This window comes from Hyperolius riggenbachi, chromosome 9, assembly GCF_040937935.1.
Source record: "Hyperolius riggenbachi isolate aHypRig1 chromosome 9, aHypRig1.pri, whole genome shotgun sequence".
NCBI lineage: Eukaryota > Metazoa > Chordata > Amphibia > Anura > Hyperoliidae > Hyperolius > Hyperolius riggenbachi.
Genome location: NC_090654.1, coordinates 271,568,961 through 271,592,902, shown reverse-complemented (window position 1 = coordinate 271,592,902; position 23,942 = coordinate 271,568,961). Strand labels below are relative to the sequence as shown.

Sequence of the window (23,942 nt, the reverse complement as noted above, 5' to 3'; positions counted from 1 at the left end):
CAGTGCGGATCCTCGCTTTGGGAGATCTATATAGAGCTTTGACCCACCTAATGAACCCGTCACCAAACCCATACCTTCCCAATAGTTCCAAAAGATACGTCCATTCCATAGAATCAAATGCCTTCTCGGTGTCTAACGAGGCAACCACCCTACGATCAGACACCGAGGAGGGAAGAGCTATGTTGGTAAACAGTCTACGTAAATTTATATCCGTGCCTTTATTGCATGAACCCAGATTGGTCGCTATGGATTAACGTGGTGATAATCATCTTAACCCGATTGGCCAGTATTTTCGCCAAGATCTTAGCATCCGTGTTTAAGAGGGAGATGGGTCTGTAGGATCCGCATAGGGTCAGATCCTTACCCGGTTTAAGTATTAGCACTATTACTGCGTCTGAAAAGGTATCTGGTAAGGGGTCATCTTCTAGTACTTTATTGAAAAGAGAACATAGTTTTGGGGCTAATATATCTGAATAACAGTGGTAGTATTCAGATGGAAGGCCGTCTGGGCCAGGAGATTTATTTGGTTTGAGTTCTGTAATGGCTATTTGAACTTCTTCTATTGTAATATGTTTATTAAGGATAGTTCTATTTTGTTCAGATAAGTTAGGAAGGTTGATATTAGTTAGATATGCCTCTAGCTCTGTGGGCGAGTACTGTACTTTAGATGAATATAGCGACATATAAAAGGTGGTAAAAGTTTGGTTAATACGCTTGGGATCCACTAGGAGAGTACCTTGGTCATCCAGGACCGCAGGAATGGCTGTGGGCACACCAATATCTTTAGATAACCATGCAAGTAGTTTACTGTTCTTGTCACCGAACTCGAAAATGCGTTGGGTCTGGTGTAACATGGCATTTTTAGTTAAGGATACAAGGGCTATCTTCCATTGCCGAACCAATTGTTGCCAAGTTCTCCAGTTATCAGGAGTAGTGTTCTGTATAAAATTATTTTCAGCATCTTTGATTTTAGTTTCAAGGCAAAGAATGTGCGCCCTGGAATTAGCTTTATATGCTTTAAGCTCAGACATATAGTGCCCTCTAACAACAGCCTTTCCTGCGTCCCACACCATCGCATCTGACGTAGAATTAGCATTGATTTCCCAGTAATTGCGTATAGCCTGTGTTATTTGGGGTTGGATGAGCGGCTCATTAATATAGAAGCGGGATATTCTCCAGAGCCTATCCTGGGGTGCAGTAGAGACCGTTAACCTCCTTGCCGGTTATCCCGAACACAGTTCGGGGTAACCTGCGCAGGAGGATTTCTCAGGCCCCGCTGGGCCGATTTGCATAATTTTTTTTTTGTTACAAGCAGCTAGCACTTTGCTAGCTGCTTGTAACTTGCGATCGCCGCCGCTCGCCGCCGATTCGCCGCTACCCGCCGCGCCGAGCCGCCCCCCCCCCTGCCCCAGACCCCTGCGCAGCCTGGCCAATCAGTGCCAGGCAGCGCTAAGGGGCGGATCGGGGTTCCCTCTGACGTCACGACGTCCATGACGTCGGTGACGTCATCCCGCCCGGTCGCCATGGCGACCGGGGAAGCCCTGCAAGAAATCCCGTTCTCAACGGGATTTCTTGCATACTCTGATCGCCGAAGGCGATCGGAGTAGGTAGGGGGATGCCGCCGCTCAGCGGCTATCATGTAGCGAGCCCTTGGCTCGCTACATGATTTAAAAAAAAAAAAGTGCGGCGCTGCCTCCTTGCCGGATTTTTTAGACCGGCAAGGAGGTTAAGGTAAGCATGATGGGGGCATGGTCAGAAATGCCGTAGAACCACCTTTTGCTGCAATTACAGCTGCCAGTCTTTTAGGGTATGTCTCTACCTGCTTTGCACATCTAGAGACTGAAATCCTTGCCCATTCTTCTTTGCGAAACAGCTCCAGCTCAGTCAGATTAGATGGACAGCGTTTGTGAACAGCAGTTTTCAGATCTTGCCACAGATTCTCGATTGGATTTAGATCTGGACTTTGACTGGGCCATTCTAACACATGGTTATGTTTTGTTTTTAACCATTCCATTTTTGCCCTGGCTTTATGTTTAGGGTCGTTGTCCTGCTGGAAGGTGAACCTCCGCCCCGGTCTCAAGTCTTTTGTAGTCTCCAAGAGGTTTTCTTCCAAGTTTGCCCTGTATTTGGCTCCATCCATCCATCTTCCCATCAACTCTGACCAGCTTCCCTGTCCCTGCTGAAGAGAAGCACCCCCCGAGCATGATGCTGCCACCACCATATTTGACAGTGGGGATGGTGTGTTCAGAGTGATGTGCAGTGTTAGTTTTCCGCCACACATAGCGTTTTGCATTTTGGCCAAAAAGTTCCATTTTGGTCTCATCTGACCAGAGCACCTTTTTCCACATGGTTGCTGTGTCCCCTACATGGCTTGTGGCAAACTGCAAACGGGACTTCTTATGCTTTTCTGTTCACAATGGCTTTCTTCTTGCCACTCTTCCATAAAGGCCAACTTTGTACAGTGCACGACTAATAGTTGTCCTATGGACAGAGTCTCCCACCTGAGCTGTAGATCTCTGCAGCTCGTCCAGAGTCACCATGGGCCTCTTGACTGTGCCTCCAGTGTCCTCCTCTGTGTCACCTCCTCCCTCTGTACCTGCTAATACAAGTTTAAAAGCCATTTTTTCTTTGAATTTTTTTAAAATCGGTTTTCTCAACCCCCCCCCCCCCCTCCCCTCCAACTAAATAAGCATGGGGCCTCCTCCCCACATAGCAGAGTAGCGGGGCAGTGTAATATTTTCCTGCTCCACCTATGTGCTGTGTTTCCTCTGATCTTCCTCGCCGCTGCACGCTCTGTGCTACATAACTCCTTTTCCTGATCATGTGACATGCCTTAGCAGCCAGAGGATTTCAGCAAAGAGCATGTGGCTGTCAGGAAGATCAGAAGAAACCTGAAGTAGTGCTGGAGCAGGCAAGTATTACACTGCTCTACAGTGCTACTCTGCAGAAGGGAAAGCAGTTCCCCCACCACACACACACACACACGCACCACACACACGGTCAATACAATTAAGCAACTTACTTTGTAATTGTTCAGTAAATGTTAAAATCTGATTTTAAAAAATTGGCCTGCATCTTAGGCCCGGTTCACATTAGCGGTGGCCGTCCGGAATCGCCGTGCCGGAGCCGGACCGCTTGCAGAACGGACGGAACGGACGCACGGCAATAGCAATGAAAGCCTATGCGTCCGTTCACATGCGTCCGTTCTGCCGGACCGGATCCGGACCGGATCCGGACTCCGGCGTCCGTTCCAACATGCGCTATTTTTTGGTCCGGCTCCTCCGGCAGCCGTATCCGGGGCGGAGCCGGACTGCACCATCCGGCCAATACAAAGTAATGAGAACCGGAGAGCGCACAACACACTGGCTACAAAAACCGGACGTTCTACCCCACTTCCTATGCATTTTGGATGGGGACCACATGGGGTTCACAGAGTGGGGCAGCAGCGATTTCATGCTGGAGCTCTAGGCAGCAACATGTCTGATATAAGTCTGATAACGAGGAGGCGAACAACAGAGAATTCCCAGGTATACGAAAAATGCCTGGATCCATGGTCCCAACTGCAGTCTCTGTATCCACGGATGGTCTCCACACGTCCACCTGTCTCCAACAATGACCCCAGACCCTTCTGCTGACCTCCCAGACCCCAGGTATTTACAGGTTGTTATCTCCTAAGAAACCGGATCCGGACCGCAACCGTGTTCACACCGCACGGAAACCGGATGCAAACGGACCGGATCCGGATAGGAACCGTACGGATCAGGTCCGGTCCGGATACGGTGCGGTCCGGACATCCGGTGCGGTTTTGACAAAACCGCAAGTGTGAACGGGGCCTAAGTCTATGTTTTAGATTTTGGCCCCCTTACGGGGTTGAGTTTGACACCCCTGTAGGGAGGTTTGTTGATTGTGTATGCTTTGGGGGGAGGGGGGGGGCTGGGGGAGGGGATGTTACAGCTGGCATTTACCTCAATTTGACATGTCCCTGTGCTGCAGGTTAAAATATCCGCGATAATATCCCGTCTCTCCAGCCGCCCCGATGCATCCCGGGAGATGAAGAGAACTGGACCCTGTACCGAGCCTTGTGGTACCCCTGCAACGAGTAAACTAAGCTGTAGCCCATACCAAAAATACCTTGTGCAAATAACAGACTTGTGCCATCTGGCACAGTCTGCTAGGAACACTTTGGAATGCATGTGTTTTACAGACACATAAAAACAATACATGGAAGTTGAAGTGAATTTTGCTTTTAAAGTGGATCCGAGGTGAACTTTTTCTCATTGCATAATTGTGTTCCTTTCCTATTGTTTATAGGGCATTCCTCAAACCAAATACTTTTTTGTTTTTGTTTTAATACTCTAATTCCCTATAAACTAAATAAACCACGCCCACAGGTTATCAGAGAGCCTTGGCAGTAGCAAGGGCTCATGGGAGCTCAGTCTGGGCAGGAGGAGGAGGAGGTGTTACTAGCCATTGATTTCGAAGGCAGAGGGGAGGAGGGAGGATTAGGTTTTTTCACAGGCTTAGTGATCAAGATACAGATAAGCCTGCCTGTGTAATGTTTACAAACAACATGGCTGCTGTCATTGTATCACAGGAAGAAATAATAATTTTCTATAAAAGCTTTTTGCAGCTAGATTTGCTGTGTAAACTATCTAAACTTTAGATAAGATATATAGACAAGTTACTTGTTATAGTTCGTTTTTCATCTCGGATCCACTTTAAGCTGAAGTAACTATGGGGGAGAAAGGGGTACATCTGTCCCTGGGTGCAGCATCTGGGAGGGGGCGGGGCGCAGTTACAGGTTTTACTTTCCCTTTGGTGTTCCTGGCAAAGAGTCTATGGAAGACGGTGAAAGGATCCAATCTTCTCCCTGCTTCCTCCTGCTCTCTGCCCCGAAATTTTGTTTCATTTTATCTCCCTGCTGTGATCAGAGCTTGCCATGTTTGCATCAGCAAAGTAGATCATGTGTATTTCTGCGTATCTCCCAACTTTCTAATGCCTGGTACACACAATGCAATTTCCTGCCAGGTGGATGGGTCAAATTGATCATTTCCGGCATGTCCGATCTGCTACTGATGGAGAACAGGATCGATTTGTACAGTGCTGATCTGAAAATCGATCCTGTTTTTAATCAGGTGCAGATCGGACATGCAGGAAATTATTCTAAAACTCATACATCTCTGGGAAAGCATGATGGACCCCCTTATGCCTCACACCTTGTTACGAGGGGGCGCAAAAACTGACTTTATCCCCGAGTGTTGAAAACCCTAGCTACGCCTCTGCTGGTTGTCTGGTCAAGATCTGGCCAACCGTCAAAGCCCGCCAACCGGCCGTCATCGTTCAGCGTAATAAAGAGTTTAGTGTACAGATCTGCGCTATTTTGAATAACCAGCCGTATAAAACAACTCCCATCTCATTACCGCCCCCGTGCCAACGAGCCGGCGGCATAAAAATTAGCCCGCACGCGTCTGGCCATTCAGCCTAATGCGCAACACAATAAACATTACTGGCCGAAACCTCATTTTTTACTGCGCGTTCATTAGCGGCTCTCGCAAGGCGTCCCCCAGCCATGTTTTACGGCGCCGTTATTGTCTGGGATTATCTGCCGGCGTCCCTGCCCCAGCCAGCTCCTGCGCGGCTCCAGATAAACAGGAGGTCAGAAGCCAGGTGCGCTCCAATTATTTCACTTCATTGTACCGTAATAACGACCTCATTGTTTGGCGCTTCTTCGCCATAATTAGAAGCGGGAGCGAACGATCTGTGGGTACCGGGGAAAGGGAGAGATTTATGAACCCGCGCCGCAGAGTGAAATGAATCTCCAACGTTGTGTTTTTTTTTCTTCCCCTTGCCAACGCCAGTTGCCATGGAAACCTGATACACAGCGCATCTCGGCTTCACCTCTGGCGATTCCTGCGGTAGATTGTCTTCCCTCTCCTTTTGTTGCTTCCGCTCCTTAAGCAGCCGTCTTTCAACGCAAGACAATTAATCATGTGCGAAGCGCGGTGTGCTCCCCGTCTCTCGCTCAGAATTTATCCGCGTCTCTTCTGCCATCTCAGGAATGGGGAGGGGGGGGGCTGGAAGCAGAGGCAGCGAATAATCACAGCGCCGTTCTGTACAGGTGCCGCGATCACAGCGTTTACCATTTCCTTTCATTCTTCTTTTTAATCTAATCATTAAAGACCAGCTCCAGGATGCGTTTAATAGAAGTAACCCCCTTAATTATATCAGTCAATGCAATTCTTTCCGCAATATATTTTCCCCTTGCTTTATAATCTGCTTGAAAAGATTGCTGTTGAAAAATAGCTTTTTTTTTCTGCTCATTTAAAAGACAGTAATTAGCGTAGTTTAAATTAACTTTCAGAAGGTGTTTACACCTCCTGCTGTGTTAAAGCGAAACTTCGGTAAAATGAACCAAGCACCATTTTTAGCACCCAGGGCATTTCAATAGCTCATTAAAAATGCATGCCAACGACGTGGCTCATTATTTAAAAAAAAAAAAACTTCAATTTTACCTCTTCTTTTTACATTCAAAAGATAAGGACTGATGTAATCTTTTTATTGCACACATTAGCAGAGAGCAAACAAAAGCTTTCATCAGCGGGGGGTGGGTACATAGGACACTGGTTCAAAGAGTTTAGAGAAGTCACAAGTGCTATCTTCACACCTTCCCCTGGATAAATAAATGCAGCTAGAAGAGGAGGGGGGAACATGGCAGCTCCTATAGCGTTTAGAAACCAGGAAAACAAAAGTGGTGCTTGGTTCCCCTCATAGAGGTTAAAGAGAATCTGCAACATAAAATGTTCCCCTGGGGGTACTCACCTTGGTAGGGGGAAGTTTCTGGATCCTATCAAGGCTTCCCCCGTCCTCCTGTGTCCCATGGTGGCAGCGATCGAGCACCCCGAACGGCGGGGAAGTAAATATTTACCTTCCCAGCTCCAGCTCAGACGCAGTAGCGACATTCGGCTCCGAAATAGGCGGAAATACCCGATCGCGGTCGGGGCAGCTCTACAGCGCAGGCGCAAGCGGACCTGACTGAGATCAGCTATTTCCGAGGGGAGAGCCGCAACAGCGCCCCCACTGGAGCCAGAAAAGGTAAATACTGCACAGCCTGACAAATTGTCGGCTGTGCGGTATCATGTGGGTTGCAGTGAGACCAGCGTAGGCCGGAGGAGGACGGGGGAAGCCTCGATAGGGTCCTTTTTTTATTACAGTCTCTTTAAGTGAAAGCAAATCTGTAGCAAGAGAGAGATAGTCACCAATATAGAGAGAAGGCTCTGGACCCTATAGAGCCTTCTATAGCACTGTCTCCCGTTTAAATTTGTCACTTCCGGGGACAACACAGGCGGCCCCATGCAGCTCATGCGCGAGCACGTGCAAGTACGCACTGAACAAGCATGCAGACCAGATGTTTCTGATTGGATAAGCTGCATGCTTCTTACAGATCTGTGATTGAGACACTATTGCATCCAAAGAGATCAGAAGGACTAACAGGCAACTAGTATTGTTTAAAAGAAAATAATGATGACAGCCTCCATATACCTCTTGCTTCAGGTTCCCTTTAAAGGACAACTTTAGTCCGAGGGATATGGAAGCTGCCCGTTTATTTCCTTTTAAGCAATACCTGTTGCCTGGCTGCCCTGTTGATCCTCCGCCTCTAATACTTTTATCCATAGACCCCGAAAAAGCATGCAGCAGAACAGGTGTTTGTGACATTATTGTCAGATCTGACAAGATTATCTGCATGCTTGTTTCTGGTGTTCAGACGCTATTGCAGCCAAATAGATCAACAGGGTTGCCAGGCAACTGGTATTGTTTAACAAAAAAATAAATATAGCAGCCTCCATATTCTTCTCACTTCTGTTGTCCTTTAACTTAGGACATTTAGAGAGAAACCGTGACCAAGAATTGAACTTCATCCCAATCAGTAGCTGATACCCCCTTTCCCATGAGAAATCTTTTCCTTTTCGCAAACGGATCATCAGGGGGCTCTGTATGGCTGATATTGTAATGAAACCCCTCCCACAGTGTGATGTCAGCGCCTCACAGCACTGAGGTCCTGACTTCACACTTTGGGAGCTTTGTTGCATTGTGGGAAATAACAGCTATTTCCAACTGCTAAAAAAAGCAAGCAGCATCTCTTTCCAGTGACATCACCTGCCAGCAGTAAAAATGTCACCATGTGATAAATGTCAAACACTGACTAAATCATTTATACATAATTATTGTAAAAATGAAGCACTTTTTTATTGCATTATTTTCACTGGAGTTCCTCTTTAAATAAGTCATAAGGCAGGTGCCAAAGGGGGTGTGGCCAACAAAACAGCAAAATCAGTTAATCCTTTGCAGACTCGTCGTGCACCATCCTGCTGCACGCACACCACATCCAATCAATGCTGCAGCCAATCACAGCTGCATGGGACAGAAGGGTGTGTGTGTGGGGGGCAGACGTTCTCAAAGCCAGGCGGGTGGGGCTTTGGGGAGGGGGGAAGGGACATGTGCAATAAAAAAGGGCATACAGACAGATAGCGGCCAGGTTTGAAATCATTATTACAGTATAATCTCGTATAGTAATCTCTGATGTAGTAAACCTTGGGGTATAGTAAACTAAAATGTTCAGGTCCCAGCCAGTCGCCATTATAATTATATGGAAGTAATGCCTGGTATAGTAAACACACTTTTAATAGAACTTCTGTTATAGTAAATCTGTTTTTTCACCCCTGCCGTATTCTGTATCTGGCTATAGTGGAAAGTGGGCGGGCAGATGTCAGAGACCCATGAGCCGTGGTCAGTGGGCGGGGCTGGCAGCCACTTGTAGCCTGCTCGCTATCTGCACACTACTCTGGGCCTGAGTGGATTACCTCAAACGCACCAGCCAATGCATAAGCTGCAGACCGCAGGCTGCAACTACTGGTGAGACCTATGCTTCCTGTGTAAGCTGCTGCCTAATTATTGAGGGAATTGCCTGTCCTAGGTGACTTGCTTGTGCATGGCTGCAACGCTACAGCATTATCCAGGCTGCACAGAAATGTGGACAGAGGAGCACACTATAGTACTGTACCTGCATTAAAGAGAAACTCCGACCAAGAATTGAACTTTATCCCAATCAGTAGCTGATACCCCCTTTTACATGAGAAATCTATTCCTTTTAACAAACAGATTATCAGGGGGTGCTGTACTGACTGATCTTGTGGTGAAACCCCTCCCACAAAAAGCTCTGAGTACCGTGGTACTCCTGGCAGTTTCCTGTCTGTGAACCTTGTTGCATTGTGGGAAATAGCTGTTTACAGCTGTTTACAACTGCCAAAAAAGCATGCAGCACCTGCCAACAGTAAAAATGTCACCATGTGATAAATGTCAGAATGTAAATCAGGGATTTAAAAGATTTTACAATGGGCAAACACTGACTACATCATTTATACATAATTATTGTAAAAAAGAAGCACTTTTTTATTACATTATTTTCACTGGAGTTCCTCTTTAACTGGTGAGTCCTATGCTTCCTGTGCAAGCTGTTGTATGATTATTGCATGCAAATCCCTGGACATTGAGCACTGTGCATTGTGACCTAGCTTAGACACTGTATATGCTCGTTTGCTGAAGCTTTGAAAAGAAAAAATGACTCCCAATTATTGACTGAATTAAAGGGTACCTGAGATCAATGAAAAGAAGTAATTTGTACATACCTGTGGCTTCCTCCAGCCCCCATAGGCTGATCAGTCCCTCGCTGTCCTCCTCTGCCGCTCGGATCCTCCGCTACGGCTCTCGGTAACCTACCAGTCGGGGCCTGGTGCGCATGCGCGTCCCGGCCACGCTCCTGTCGTCGAGGGCATTCTGAGCAGGCCCAGAACGCTCCCGTCCGCAGGAGCGTGACGCGTGCGGATGGACTACACCGACTGACTGAATTACTAGGAGCCGTAGCGGAGGATCCAAGCGACAGAGGAGGACGGCGAGGAACTGATCAGCCTGAAGGGGGCTGGAGGAAGCCACAGGTATGTATACATTTCTTCTTTCCATTGATCTCAGGCTCACTTTACGATATAGTACACTTAGGGCCTGATTCACAAAGCGGTGCTAACAGTTAGCACGCTGGTGAAAAGCCCTTTATCATGCCTAAACTCAGTTTAGGTGTGATAAGTTTAGGCATGATAAGTTTAAGCACCAACTGCGTTAGCACCGCAGTGCACAGCTGATCAAAAGTTTTGCGCCAGCAAAGTCTGGTGCACATCGCATAGAGTTTAATGGCGCTGCTTTGCGTGCGGGACTTTGCACGCTATCTACACTTATCTAAACTTATCACCCCTAAACTTATCACACCTAAACTTATCACGCCTAAACTGGCTTTTCACCAGCGTGGTGCAATGGTTATCACGCCTAAAGTCTCTAACTGGGTTAGCACCGCTTTGTGAATCGAGCCCTTTATGTGCTTGAGTATGACCATTTCTGATATAGTAAACTACTATAAAGGGATGGGATGCTACTGTATAGGTAGATAGATATTCTTGTATATTCTTCATCCTGCATCAGGTGTTTTGTCCTATGCCCGGTCCTCCGCACTCGCAGTACCCGCCATGCCCACCGCTCAGCCTCAATCGAGTGAAGACGGACACGTTGCCCCGTAGGTTAGAAAACAATTAAATGGGAGCCTGCAGGGTAGCAATGAGCCTGCTCATCTGTCAGGATGGATTAGCACTCGCCAGGAGGGTGGAAAGTGCTGCTGAAGGATGAAAAGCAAAGTCTTTGTACAATACTCCCGCGACTTGGCTCCTCGCTTTGTGACATTTGCCGTTTATCCAACCCTGACGTCCCCCGGCGGGGCCAGTCCACGGGCGTACCATAGGCTAGAGTCGACGCTCATTTACATATATGCTAATGAGCTCACTGCTCATATGTCTCACGCTGTTATTAGTGCCATTTAGCTTTTCCCTGGATACAAGACCTGTTACCACGCTGACGAGATTAGACAATGCCATAATATAGCAAGCGGTGAAAGCAGGAAAATGTAGTCAATATCAAACTTAAAGCGGGCCTGAGCTGAGAACTTCCTCTCTGCTCTAAAAGATATTCAGTTTATTCTGGTTGTAATCCGATCCTGCTCCAGTTCAGACCAGTCAGTCAAGGTGAGTTTGCGATTATGTAACGTTTTATCTTCTCTTTGCGTATTTGCTGCAGCCAGCCCCCCCCATTTGCAGCGATGATGCATTCCCGCTAGGGCTCATCGCATCTTCCAGCGATAATGTGTGAGGCAATAAACAGCAACACTTCGTATTCTCAGCTTTCTGACAACCAAACAAAATATGATTCCATAAATGTAGAAAAAAAACCTGTTCATCTCGCCATATGGCGCGGGAAATGTGTCAGCGGACAGACTGCACGGCGCTTCTGGGCAAGAGTTCTCACGTGCGGAGATTGTGCATCCAGCAGAATCTCCGTCCTGCTGAGAGGGGGAAACTTCTCCTGATTAGCTGGTAAATGGCTCCGCTACTCTTTTTTATTCTTCTCTTCCTATTTCCTATTATAATTTTATTTTCAATTTTTATATCAAACTCCCCATCCACTTTCTTCTAAACCCTCCCCCCCCCCCACCTAACCCTTCCGTGTACCCCCACCCTGACGGTGATGTGACAGGAAATTTGCGCACCGCCGGCCTGTGGAAATTCGGGTACCCCATAGACGCCTGTATTAATATCTGTAATTGAGGAAAAATTGGGCCCGATAAAATAGCAGGTGCCGGGTATATATTGCGGCTGCAAATAGCGGGCGCAACTCTGAGACAAGGAACAGGCTGTTTAATTCAGCTGAAACAAAATAATATGCTTTTTAAAGGACATCCAAGGTAAAGAATGAATTGATGAGAAAAACAATTGTATCTATCCTCCTTCTCCTTAAAGAAAACCTGTAACTAAAAAAAAGTTCCCCTGGGTGGTACTCACCTCGGGTGGGGGAAGCCTCCGGATCCTATCGAGGCTTCCCTCGTCCTCCTGTATCCCACGGCGGTCTCGCTATGCCCCTCCGACGAGCAGGGATGTAAATATTTACCTTCCCGGCTCCAGCGCAGGCGCAGTATCAGCTCTCCGCTCGGAAGAAAGGCGAAAATAGCCGATCGCTGTCGGTCCGCTCTACTGTGCAGGCCCAAGTCTCCTGCACCTGCGTAGTAGAGCGGACCCGACAGAGTTCGGCTATTTCCGCCTATTTCCGTGCTGAGAGCCGCAACAGCGCCCCCGCTGGAGCCAGGGAAGGTATATAAATCAGCACTTGTCAGGCTTGTGGAGCCAGGATTCCGGGAGGCTTCAGGGGAGCCAGCGCTGGATTGCCTGCAGCTACAGGGGAGGGGGAAGCCTCATTGGGACCCTGAGGTTTTCCCCTCCTGAGGTAAGTACCCCCCAGGGGACAATTTTTTTTTATTACAGAGTCTCTTTAAAATCACTTTTTAAGATATCCCACAGTTTTATTTTATATTTAAATCTAGTTTTTAAGTTTGTCTCTGCTCAATGGCACCTTCATTGCAGTATGCCAGAGCTCAAATCTATAAATTATTGACCCTTTTTATCTTTTTCCTGCTCTCAGAAGCCATTTACTGACAGGAAAGTGTTTTATGGCTGTAATTACTTATCAGTGAGGGTTATGCTATAGTCTGACCCAGCCCCACCCGCACAGAAACTGCCACTTGCATACCTGATGTTTAAAAAAGAAAACCTGAACTGAAAATAAAAGTCAAAATAAGCATACACAAGTTATACTTACCTTCCATGTAGTCTACTCCTCAGTGTCTTTCTCCTGTCCCACGTCCTGTTTGTTCACTGTGATCAGGGGAATTTTCCGTCCTCCATTTTGAAAATAGCCATTACCCATAACAGCTTTCTGGTCAGCACACAGTTAAACTGTAACATCGCCCACTTGAGCCATAGGGAAACATGGACATTTACCTGGTACATCAGTTTTCCTCTCAGCTATAACTGACAGCAACTGATATTTTACTGACAGCAACTGATATATTTCAGATCTGACAAAATGTTGTCAGAACTGGAAGGGATTATTGTCAGAAGAAAATGGTGAGCTTCTGAGAGGAACTGGCGGCAAGGTAACTATGTAATGCTCATTTGAAGTTACCTCATGTGTTTATTTGAAATATTTTTACTCAGTACAGGTTCTCTTTAACTCTTTCAGGCAGAGAAAGAAAAAATGGAACACAGCATAGTTATTTGTGTGCTTAGCACTGTACATACCCATGTCTATCTCATCATGTCACATGTCACCTCAGTTGTCCTTAAGGTTTTTGAACATAACATAAAACTGTGGAATATCTAAAAGTCACTTTTAGGAGTAGGAGGATAGATACAATTGTTTATCTCTTCACTTTGTTTTCACTTTAAGCCTAGAAATAATTTATTACTGCTTTAATGGACAAATGGCAGTTTGACCTTCCTTCAAACCTCACAACTTTATGAGTCCAGCATTTTATAAATCGGAACAGTGATGTAAAGTTACACAATTATCAGGTCTTGATGGTTTGGTTGCATTTAACCCCTCGTGTAACGCCAGGGCCGGCCCACGTCCTCCCGTGGCGGCAAGCGAGATGATTCAGAGCGGGCTGTCTCATCAGATGTTTAATTGGTCCCCGTGAGGGAAGTCAATTACTTAATGTCTGTGCGGCTTGTAAAGGCAGAAACGCACGGCGTCCTTATCCATGACCGATACAGAGCTCTCTGTTATTCCGTAACAGGGAAACAAACAAAAGCAGCCGCGCAATTAATCAGCCGTCCTGGAACAATGCGGAGAGCGAGCTGGCTCAGATCCCCCAGCCAAAGAATAGAGGACATCGGCTGACATCGCTAGCGTCCATAGAGTGGCATGTGCAGCTGACAGAGAGAGCCGAGGGCTGCAGCTGGGCACAGGGCATGCTGGGACTTCTAGTCAGTTGAGGTCACAGGTTGTTTTAGGTACCCCCAGGAGAGACATATGATAGGATCAGGAGGTACTTGTCAAAGTCACTTAGAGCAAGTTTTAAAGCTGAGCTGAACTCAGAACTTCCTCTCTGCTCTAGAAGATGAGCAATAGCATAATAACCTTTGGAGAAAAACATTTCTTTGTTACAGCTGATACAAATCCTGCAATAAATCTGCAGTGTGTTTACTTCCTGCTTTTATGGAAGCAGGCATATTGTTAAACCAACGTGGTTTTTTTGGGCCTGCAGATGGGACACAGAGGCATGTTCTCTGCCTCATGACATGACTCTGTCCCCCCCCCCCCCCCGGCGCTCTCTGCCCCCCCCACCCACCACTGCCACGCTATAGCCCCCCGAGATAAACGACAAGATTTGTCGCTATCTCGGAGGTAAACAAGTGGGAGAGGATTCCCCCCCCCCCCCCCCCCCGGATTTAATTTAATGAGTCCACCTCGGGCTCTCTTTAACATCCTTTCTTTACTAATTAGCTTTTCTGCCATGGCAGTCAGCTGACACAGCTAATTACAACTTGTGACACAGATGAGGGGGAATTAGGCAGGCTAAACTCTCTAAATACATACAGGGTGCACTTATCTATGTCTTCCTTCTATCCTGTGCAAGAGTTCAGTTCCACTTTAAGGACCACTGTTGTAAAAAACTGTAAAATGTTAAGTACATCGATATAAAATGTACATAGTTCACAGAGTAAAATGCATTATAAATTACCTGTTTCATATCTTGCTGTGGCTTACATTAGGTCAGGCCCGGTTTTACATCACAGGAGCCTATAGGCACCCTATACTTCACCCTCCAGAAACCCACAACCCCCTGTTGAACCGCACCACAAGTGTGCTGGTTGACCCAGCTGTGACTTCTCCCTTACCAGTCATAGGTAGCTATAGGTGTCCCTTAGCATTAGATAGCCAGTAGTGGCGCCCCAACTGAAGGGAGATCTTGTCAGTGGAATGCCGAGAGCCAAGCAACTAAACTCTCATTTAAGCTCTGCGCAGGACTCTGCATAGGGAAGGAGGGAGGCGCTCAGGGAGGGGATTGAGCCACTTTCCCATCATCAGGCACCTGTAGGCGCGTGCCTACAGTGCCTTATGGTAAATCCGGCCCTGCATTAGGTAGTAAAAAGCTGACACATTTTGGACTAGTCCGTTTCCTCATGTGGGGATTCTCAGTGTTACATTTATTCTTTACAAAATCACTCTAATGGTGGCCATACATGGTACAATTTTTTCGTACAATCTTACCATTTCTATGTAATATAAGGGAACTGCCTAAATTATCCTTTCAGTATATTCACTTAATTTACCCTTATACTACATAGAAATGGTGAGATTGTATGAAAAAATTGTACAGTGTATGGCCACCATTAGGAAAGGATCTGTACAAAGATGTCAGCCAGCTTCCCTACTCGATTGCACACTATTTTGGCAGTTGGACTGAGCCACTGCCGTTCAGTAAGTCCCTTTGTAAATGAAGGAAAAATAAGTCCAAAACTTTGACAGATTTATCAGATTTTTCCCAGCTGCTGTAAGTGAAAACATAGAAAAAAAGTTGTATATACGGTAGTTTTCTCCACAAGACATGTACATTTATATGTATTTTTACATTTACACTTTTTCGTGATAGTGGTCCTTTGAAGGGGAACTGAAGTAAGAGGTATACGGAGGCTGCCATATTTATTTCCTTTTAATCAATACCAGTTGCCTGGCAGCCCTGCTGGTCTATTTCTCTGCAGTAGTATCTGAATAACACCAGAAACAAGCATGCAGCTAGTCTTGTCACATCTGACTTTAAAATCTGAAACACCTGATCTGCTGCATGCTTGTTCAGGGGCTATGGCTAATAGTATTAGAGGCAGAGGATCAGCAGGGCTGCCAGGCAACTGGTATTGCTTAAAAGGAAATAAACATGGCAGCCTCCATATACCTCTCTCTACAGTTCCCCTTTAAGTCTTTGCAATACATAAATAAAATATAAACTAACTTCAGTAAGTAGATTAAGATAATTATAAGCGTAAAGGGTCACTTAAAGAGAACCCAAGGTGGATTTGTGAAATCATATTAGGACACAGGCATGTTCTGTATACAACGACCTGCCTCTGTGTCCTTCCAGTGTGCCTCCAGCCCCCAGGCTCTGCTGTCCCCCATTAAAAAAGCACCAGGCTAGCGACACACAGATTGTCAATAGCCTGCTATTTACCTCTGCTTGTCAGTCACCGCCGCTCCCCCGCCTCCTGTATAGCGCCGCTCCCCGCCTGTGTCCCTTCCCTCCCCGCCTCTGTAAGCCGATTGGAGGATGCTTACAGAGGTGGGGAGGGAAGGGCCACAGGCGGGGAGCGGCGCTATACAGGAGACAGGGGAGCGGCGGTGACTGACAAGCAGAGGTAAATAGCAGGCTATTGACAATCTGCGTTACGCTAGCCTGGCGCTTTTTTGTAATGGGGGACAGTAGAGCCGGGGGGAGGTTCTGGATGCACAATCGATCGATGCCGCATCCTGGCCACCTGTTCCGATTACTTGGATCGATTTCCATCTGAAAAACAATTGATCCGGCATGCTGTAAAATTTTGGTCTTTAAAGTGCTGGATCATGTACTCCGCAGTAACAGCGTTTGATTTCCTGACGGGCCCCTGGCCGGTCTCCCCTCGAGTGTCGTGTAACACTTACATCCAGGCACACCGGAACCAGTCCTGTCCATCATCTTTTTGAAATCCCACCGCGAGCGCCTGTACTATGTGACACCGCCGCATGTACTGATGTCACTACTCGATTCAAAAAGATGACTGAGGCAGGAGGAGTCCAGGATTTGCACCGGTGTGACAGGTGAGCCTGGAACACTCAGCATGGGCACAGGGAGGAGGGGGAACACATGAAGGGGGGACCCAACAGGCCAAGGCAGCGGTGCTGGGATCATTTCTAATACATTTCATTCTAAAATCTATTGGAAATCTGTCTGCAGTGTGTGGGCAGGCAATAGATCCCTCTGAACACATCCAATCAAAGAGGACTCTTCCAGATGGTCGAACTTGTGGCCATCGTCTAATGTATGGCCACCTTTAGGCAGTGCAGCGTATTCACGCAGTCCTTTCTTTACATAATTCTTCTGAAGAGGGGAGGAGTCTAGGCTGGCTTTACTCCCACATTGCAAGTCCTGAGATGCCCAGGTTGGTGGAGTAAAAGAGCCGCCCACATGACCCAGTGAGGTCATCAAGGCCACTCCCTAGCCGATCTGAAAGAATTTTGGCAACCAGCATACAGGTCACGTGACCAGCATTTTGGGGGTTTGCAAGAAGTAAAGATGGTATCTGAGCATGATTTAGTGCTGTAGATATAGGCTGTATAGCTTGTGTGGGTGGTTGGAAAGTTCTCATGCACAAACCTCTGTAGAGGTTTTTTTTTTTTTTTTACACTTTATACAAAACATTGTTATTGGCACACCTTAGAAATGCAGATCAGTTTTGGGTGCCAATTCAGAAACTGCACTATGCCGGGAACTCTTCCATCAGAACCGGTTCTACCGGATGCAGTAAAGCTTCAGGAAAGGATTGGGTGGCTTCCCAAATGAATTACCTATATTTCCAAAGTAAACAGCATTTATCCAGGGAATTTATTACCATACAAAGCCGGGAAGGATTTATTTTCTCTTTATGGAGCCTCTAACTTTCCTTTGCATCATGTGATGTTCCTAAAGCCTTATACACCCATTAGATGGTACTCGGATGAGGTAGCCATTCAGGACCGCCTATGCCGAGAATCTAACTTACCATCAACAAGAGATCCGGACTGTTGTGTGTTGGCCGAGATCGTTGTTCTCCTCCTTCCGCTCCATGCCGCTCTGTTGTGTGTCCATTCACCTCCATAGCAACAGAACGTATCGGTATCCTACTGTCTGTACAGAACTTGGCCCAGAAATGTCACCGGAAGAATCCAGTCCCGACCTTTGAAGGCAACAGTATTTGTGTGTACATATCTTAAAGAGACACTGAAGCGAAAAAAAATATATGATATAATGACTTGGTTGTGTACTATGAATAATTACTAGAAGATTAGCAGCAAAGAAAATATTCTCATACTTTTATTTTCAGGTATATAGTGTTTTTTCTAACATTGCATTATTCTATAATATGTGCAGATTACACAACACTCAGCATTCAAAATGATTCTTTCAGAGCAGTCTGTGAAGTAATGACATCTCCTCTGGCAGAGGAAAAGTAAATAGTCCAGGAACAGTTGAGATAATAAAAGTCAGATAACAGCCCTCTCCATGACTAACTTAGTCGGAGAGCTTAATGGCTTGTTTGCATAGAGATAACAACTGGAGTTTCTCAACTCTTCCTGTACTGGAAACAATTAGACTGATGTATCTGATCTTAATGTTTTATTTCTTAGCTGTACTACACATACAAATCATAATATCATCATTTTTTTTTTCGCTTCAGTGTCTCTTTAAGACTGGAGCCAATATAACTTATGACATTTGTTAAGTGAGGTATTGTGAAGGGTATACCCTTAAAGTAAACTTTGAATCAAAGCTATCACAAGGATTTATACTTACCTGGGGCTTTTTCCAGCCCCCTGTAGTCTGTTAGTTCACTCAGTGTTGGGCTCCTCTACCTACACATAACCCTAACTCTCCCCCCTCCCCCCAATGCTATTTAATTACCTCCTGGGGCCCGGTATAGCTACAACTAGCATTGCAGTCTACTACTCCGGACATTACCACTATTTGGGTAAGTATCTCATTTTTTTTAACTTTTTTTCACGTCAGGTACTCTTTAAAGTGAATGGGAACCGCATTTAAAAAAATGAGATAGATACTTACCCAAGGAGAGGGAAGGCTCTGGGTCCTATAATGCCTTCCGGCTCCTCTCCTGGTTCCGGTGCTGGCTCGCCCGGTAGCAGTATTTGACTAAATTAGTCAAATACTGCTTTATCCGGCCGTCGGAGGCTTCAGAAGTCTTCAGGGAGCCCGAGTGCTCCTGAAGAAGGGCGGCCCTGTACTGCACCTGCGCAAGCACGCTCTCTTGCACGCTCACGCCTGTGCAGTATGGAGCCGCACGTCTTCAGGAGGACACGGCTCCCGAAGACTTCCAAATACCCTTTCGGTGGGGGATTGAAACGGGGGGAGCCAGCACAGGATAGAGAGCACCGAGAGAGGAGACGGAAGGCTCTATACGACCCAGAGCCTTCCCTCTCCTTAAGTAAGTATTTGCTTCATTTTTTTTTTAAACGCGGTTCCCATTCACTTTAAGCGGGTACTTTTCAAAACTGGAGAAAAAAGTGTCAGAGATCTGTAATTCTATTGCCACCTCTTTATAAACAGGCGTTTATTGTACAGCGCCATAAGAGATAAAAACAATGAGCACCTTAATGGGAAAAATCTATGCCCACTATAGAGATGAATAAAATGAATGTTTATAGTTACCGATATTGATCAGTTCTCCCTATGAAAGGCAATTTTATCGAACTGCAGAGATTTGGCAGTCGGATGTTATCGGGGACCCTAAAAAGAAGCGTTTAATTTCTCTGCGGAATTAGTGAAACCACGCTTCAATGATTTAGGCTTAGCAGGTCAGTATCAACAAACAATCTGCACATTTTTGGGAGTAAAATCGATGTAAACCATTATCACCCGCAGTGGCTCTGCGCCTCCTTATATTTCACGCGTTCCCGGGCGCCTCGCGTCGTAAAACCGAGCAACAAGTGCAGACAGAGCGCCGCAGCCGCCGGGAGAACATAATACAGAGCGGGAATTATTTGTGAATATATTTCCCTGGCACTGCGAGCTGTGCTGATTTCATTACAATTTTAGTGTGGCTTTTATTGCTGTGGCACCAGTTCATATCCGACACTGCGGTTTCATTAGAGGAGGAACACGGGGAGGTCACCAGAGAACACAGAGTTATTACAAACAGCCGCTAAACTTGCGTATTGTCCTTTTTTTTTTTTTTCTTTTTTTTTTTTTAAATCTGTACTCCGGCTAAAGAGCTGAAATACAAGATGGCAGTCACACATGGCCTCCGACACCTGGACCTCATTTCCTCTGTTTGGGGAGAATATCTACGGAGGGATCCCAACCATCCTATTCATATTGGAATAATCCATAAAACAGGGGTGCCAAAAGGTATACAATACCGTACACTAAAAAGAATTTGTGCCCAGGACAAGGACATATTGATTCTGGCCCAGGAGAGATACAGAAATGTGAGCCCAGGGAGATTATGGGATGTGGGCCCATTATGTTATACGATTTGGGCCCATTCGTTGATGCTAACCTGCTAAGCCGAAATCATTGAAGCGTGGTTTCACTATTACCACAGGGAAATTAAACACCTCTTTTTAGGGTTCCCGATGAGATCCAATTCGATAAAATTGTCTTTCATAGGGAGAACTGATCAATATCAGTAGATATAAACATTCATTTTATTCATCTCTATAGTGGGTATAGATCTTTCCCATTAAGGAGGAAGGTTGGCCCAGGAGAGAGACTGAGATGTGGGCTCGGGGAGATTTGGGCCCAGGAGAAGAAGAGAGGGATTTTGGCCCAGGAGATGGACAGGGTGATATAGGTTCTGGAGAATGGTGGGATTTTGGCCTGGGCGTAAGACAAAGGTCTTTTGGACCAGGATATGGACAGAGTGATATGGGTTCCGGAGGAAAATGGGATTTTTCTCCCAGGAGTAACAGATTGCCTAGCAAGCTCATGGTGAACCAGAACTTCTAGGAGTAAGACGGACAGCTTTTGGCTGAGGAGAGGGACAGAGCAATTTAGGTTCTATAGACTGATGGGATGTGGGCCCAGGAGTAAGAAAAGAGGGCTTTTGTCCCAGGAGATGGACAGAGTAATATGGATTCTGGAGAATGATGGGATTTTGGCCGAAGAGATGGACAGAGTGATATGAGTTCTGGAGGATGATGGGATTTGGGCCCGGGAGTATGACACAGGGCTTTTGGTCCAGGAGAGGGACAGAGAAATATGGGTTCTAGAGGATGATGGCATTTTGGCCCAGGAGTAAGACAGAGGGCTTTTCGCTCACATGGACAGAGAGATATGATGTCAAGAGGACGGTGGGACTTAGGACCAAGAAGAGGGACAGAGGGGTTTAGGCCTGGAAGTAAGACGAGAAGTTTGGGCCCAGGATAGGTGTAGCTGAAAGTTCTGCCTTGTAAGCCTGCTTGTCACGGGCTTTTGGCCTAGGAGAGGAACATAGATATATGGGTTCTGGAGGATGATAGGATTTTGGTCCAGGAGAGGGACACAGTCATATGAGTTCTGGAGGATGGTGGGATTTTGGCCCAGGAGATGGACAGAGAGATATGGTTTCCAGAAGAAGGTGGGACTCAGGACCAAGAAGAGGGACAGAGGTTTGGGCCTGGGAGTAGGACGAAGGGTTTTGGTCCAGCATAGGTGGAGCTGAAAGTTGAGACTTGTAAGCCTGCTTGTCTATCTCCTTCAGATCCGTTCAGCTCTGGTTTCCCCGGCCAGCAATGTGTGTCAGCCTGCCGCTCTGCGATCTTCAGCATTGCATTTGTGAGAGGATTAAATGATTAGCCTTTCCGGCCTATTATTTCCAGTGTATAATCAACTTTAAGATGCTTCCAGATACTTATCTTCTAAAGTGCTTTGAAATGAGTTGATCCTCGCTTACCTCTCACCGCAGAACTCCATATTGTTTTATTGCACTTGTTCCGTTGCCTAATTTTTACGCTGATGAGTGATACTTAAGCGTGCCAATTATCCTCCACGGTGGTCCACTATGCACTGGAGTGCTGACGTTTATACATATATTGGGGGCTTATACTGTTATAGGAAATGAAGGGCTCTGAATAATACACAGAGGGAGTCTATTTTTAAAGGGGAAATGTTCAAATTGTTACATTAGCTACAAATGGTCGGTGAATCGCTAAGGCCCCTTTCACACTGGGGCGTTTTCACTGCGTTGCATTACCGCAGGGTAACGCTAAGGCAATGAAAATGTATGGGGCCTTTCACACTTGACTGGTGCAATGCGCCAGAAGTGACTTTTTCGTCGCATGGCTGACGCTGGGGCAACCATGCATTGGTGGCTGGCTTGCGTGGTGGATCAGAAGTCATGTAAGTCTATGGCTAGGCATTTTTTTTTAAAAAAAAACATTTTTCGCATTGTGGGGCGCATATGCAATAACGTATTTTTTTTAAATACACTTCGTGCAATTCGTATTTCTGTTGGCATAAAAATATACCCTGCAAGGGATGCAGCTGCTGGATGGCCCAGAAGCTGCAGGGGGCCCTGGGGGGAGAACATTTTCTTTTCCCTGTCCTGGGAGACTGATAACTAAGGGCACGGAGAGATAAAAAACTTTCTGCTCTCTGCACAGTTGTTTTAATGACTGCATCTGCTCAGCCACTTAGGCCCAGTGCACATTAAAAACCTCTAGCAGATCCGCAAAACGCTAGAGGTTTTTTAAGCATATTTTTAGTGTGAATCTAGGCATGTTTAGAGAGGTTTTCTAAACATGCCTAGCGTTTTTCTGTAGCAGATTACAAATATTGTTACAGTAAAGCTGTCACTGAACAGCTTCTGTAACAAAAACGACTGCAAAACCGCTCTGATCTAGAGTTTTTCAGAGCAGTTTTCCACTTTCCTATACTTCAACATTGAGGCAGAAACGCCTCAGAAATCTAAAAAATGCTGCAGCCCCCGAGTTTGCATTTGTGGGAAAAACGAACCGCTCTGGTGTGTACCAGCCCATTCACTTTCATTAGCCAAGCGTTTTCCCCCCTGCAAGCATTTTAAAAAACGCTTTAGAACCGCTCTGGTGTGCACCAGCCCTTATAAGGAATCATACAAAGTTTTGCAGACAAAGACTTGTAGACAGTCCCTAATTAGTGCGCAGCAGGCTCTTGTGCACAGCACCCTGCCCCCAACCTGTCTACCTATCTCCAAGTGCTCTGTACTGTAGTGATGCTGGAGAAGTCTGCAGAGCCAGTTCTGCTCCATCAGATCTGGACAGAGTGAGTGTAATAAGCTGAGGCTGGGAGCACTCTCGCCCAGGGATTTCTAGTTACACCCCTGATTTCCGCCACAGGAAGTGAGCACTAGAGAGCATCACTTCCTGCTTGGCTTTTGCCCAGAAAGGGGATTACCACATATTAACGCAGAAATCCCCAAAGGCTATTTGTTGCGGTGCGATGAGATCATCCAATCGCACTGCTACCATTGGTACACAGTGTGAAACCGGCATCACAATTCCAGCTTGCCTGCAAATTGATTGCAAGTTGTATGCAACTCTGAAATAGGCCAATGAGATGCACTTAGTACCTATTTGGATTGGTGAAATGCTAAGCTGGATTCAATTACATAGTAAGGTTGAAAACCAGAAAACATGGTACAACACTAGCCTGCACTCTCACATGGTGATCCAAAGAAAGGCAATAAACCCTTACAAGGTTTGGCCCAATCAGCCTTAAAAGGGGGGACATAAAATTCCTTACAACTCTAGGTGGCAGTCAGATAAAATCCGTGGATCAACACCGCTGGGAATTACCTAGTAATTATAGCTATGGTTGTCCTTCAAGAGGGGGTATGTACCTGAGCTCTGACGCTCAATGGAGCGAATACCAGTCCTTGCCAGGCAACAGAGCAGCCACTTTGCTGTATATGGGGGAGGGGGGCAGCGAGCACATTCCATGGAGCAGCTTCCGGTGGGCGGGAGAATGGCTAGAAAAATGCGATAAGGTGTCAGGAACTGCTGAAGATCCAGCATGTCAGATCTTTAGCAATTGTAGTTGCATCCACGCTGGTCTGACCGCCCGGTCGATTTCAGACCAGTGTGGGTATAGGCTTTAAACCCCCCTGAAACATAGAATTTGCCATAACTACTTCCTGTGGTAATACTTTCCACATTTTAATCACTGTGGCACAAACTTTTTTCCTCCAATGCAACAATCATGCTCCCTAGTCTTTTGCACAAGCTTATGGACAAATAGCTCATCTGCCAAGCTCTTA

General features: G+C 46.3%; 1 protein-coding gene across 3 annotated transcripts in view; it reads left to right on the top strand.

The window, feature by feature from the left end:
- The window catches only part of EFCAB11 (EF-hand calcium binding domain 11), an 84,735-nt gene that overhangs the window by 27,532 nt on the left and 33,261 nt on the right, over positions 1-23,942 (top strand). The window contains exon 6 of one of the 3 annotated variants that reach the window (XM_068254569.1): positions 3,994-4,220. The exons of the other annotated variants lie outside the window; for them this stretch is intronic. Coding sequence (XP_068110670.1) covers positions 3,994-4,012 — 19 coding nt within the window. The 3' untranslated portion in view covers positions 4,013-4,220. Of the gene's footprint in view, positions 1-3,993; positions 4,221-23,942 lie in introns of those variants that run through there. 3 annotated transcript variants of the gene reach the window in all.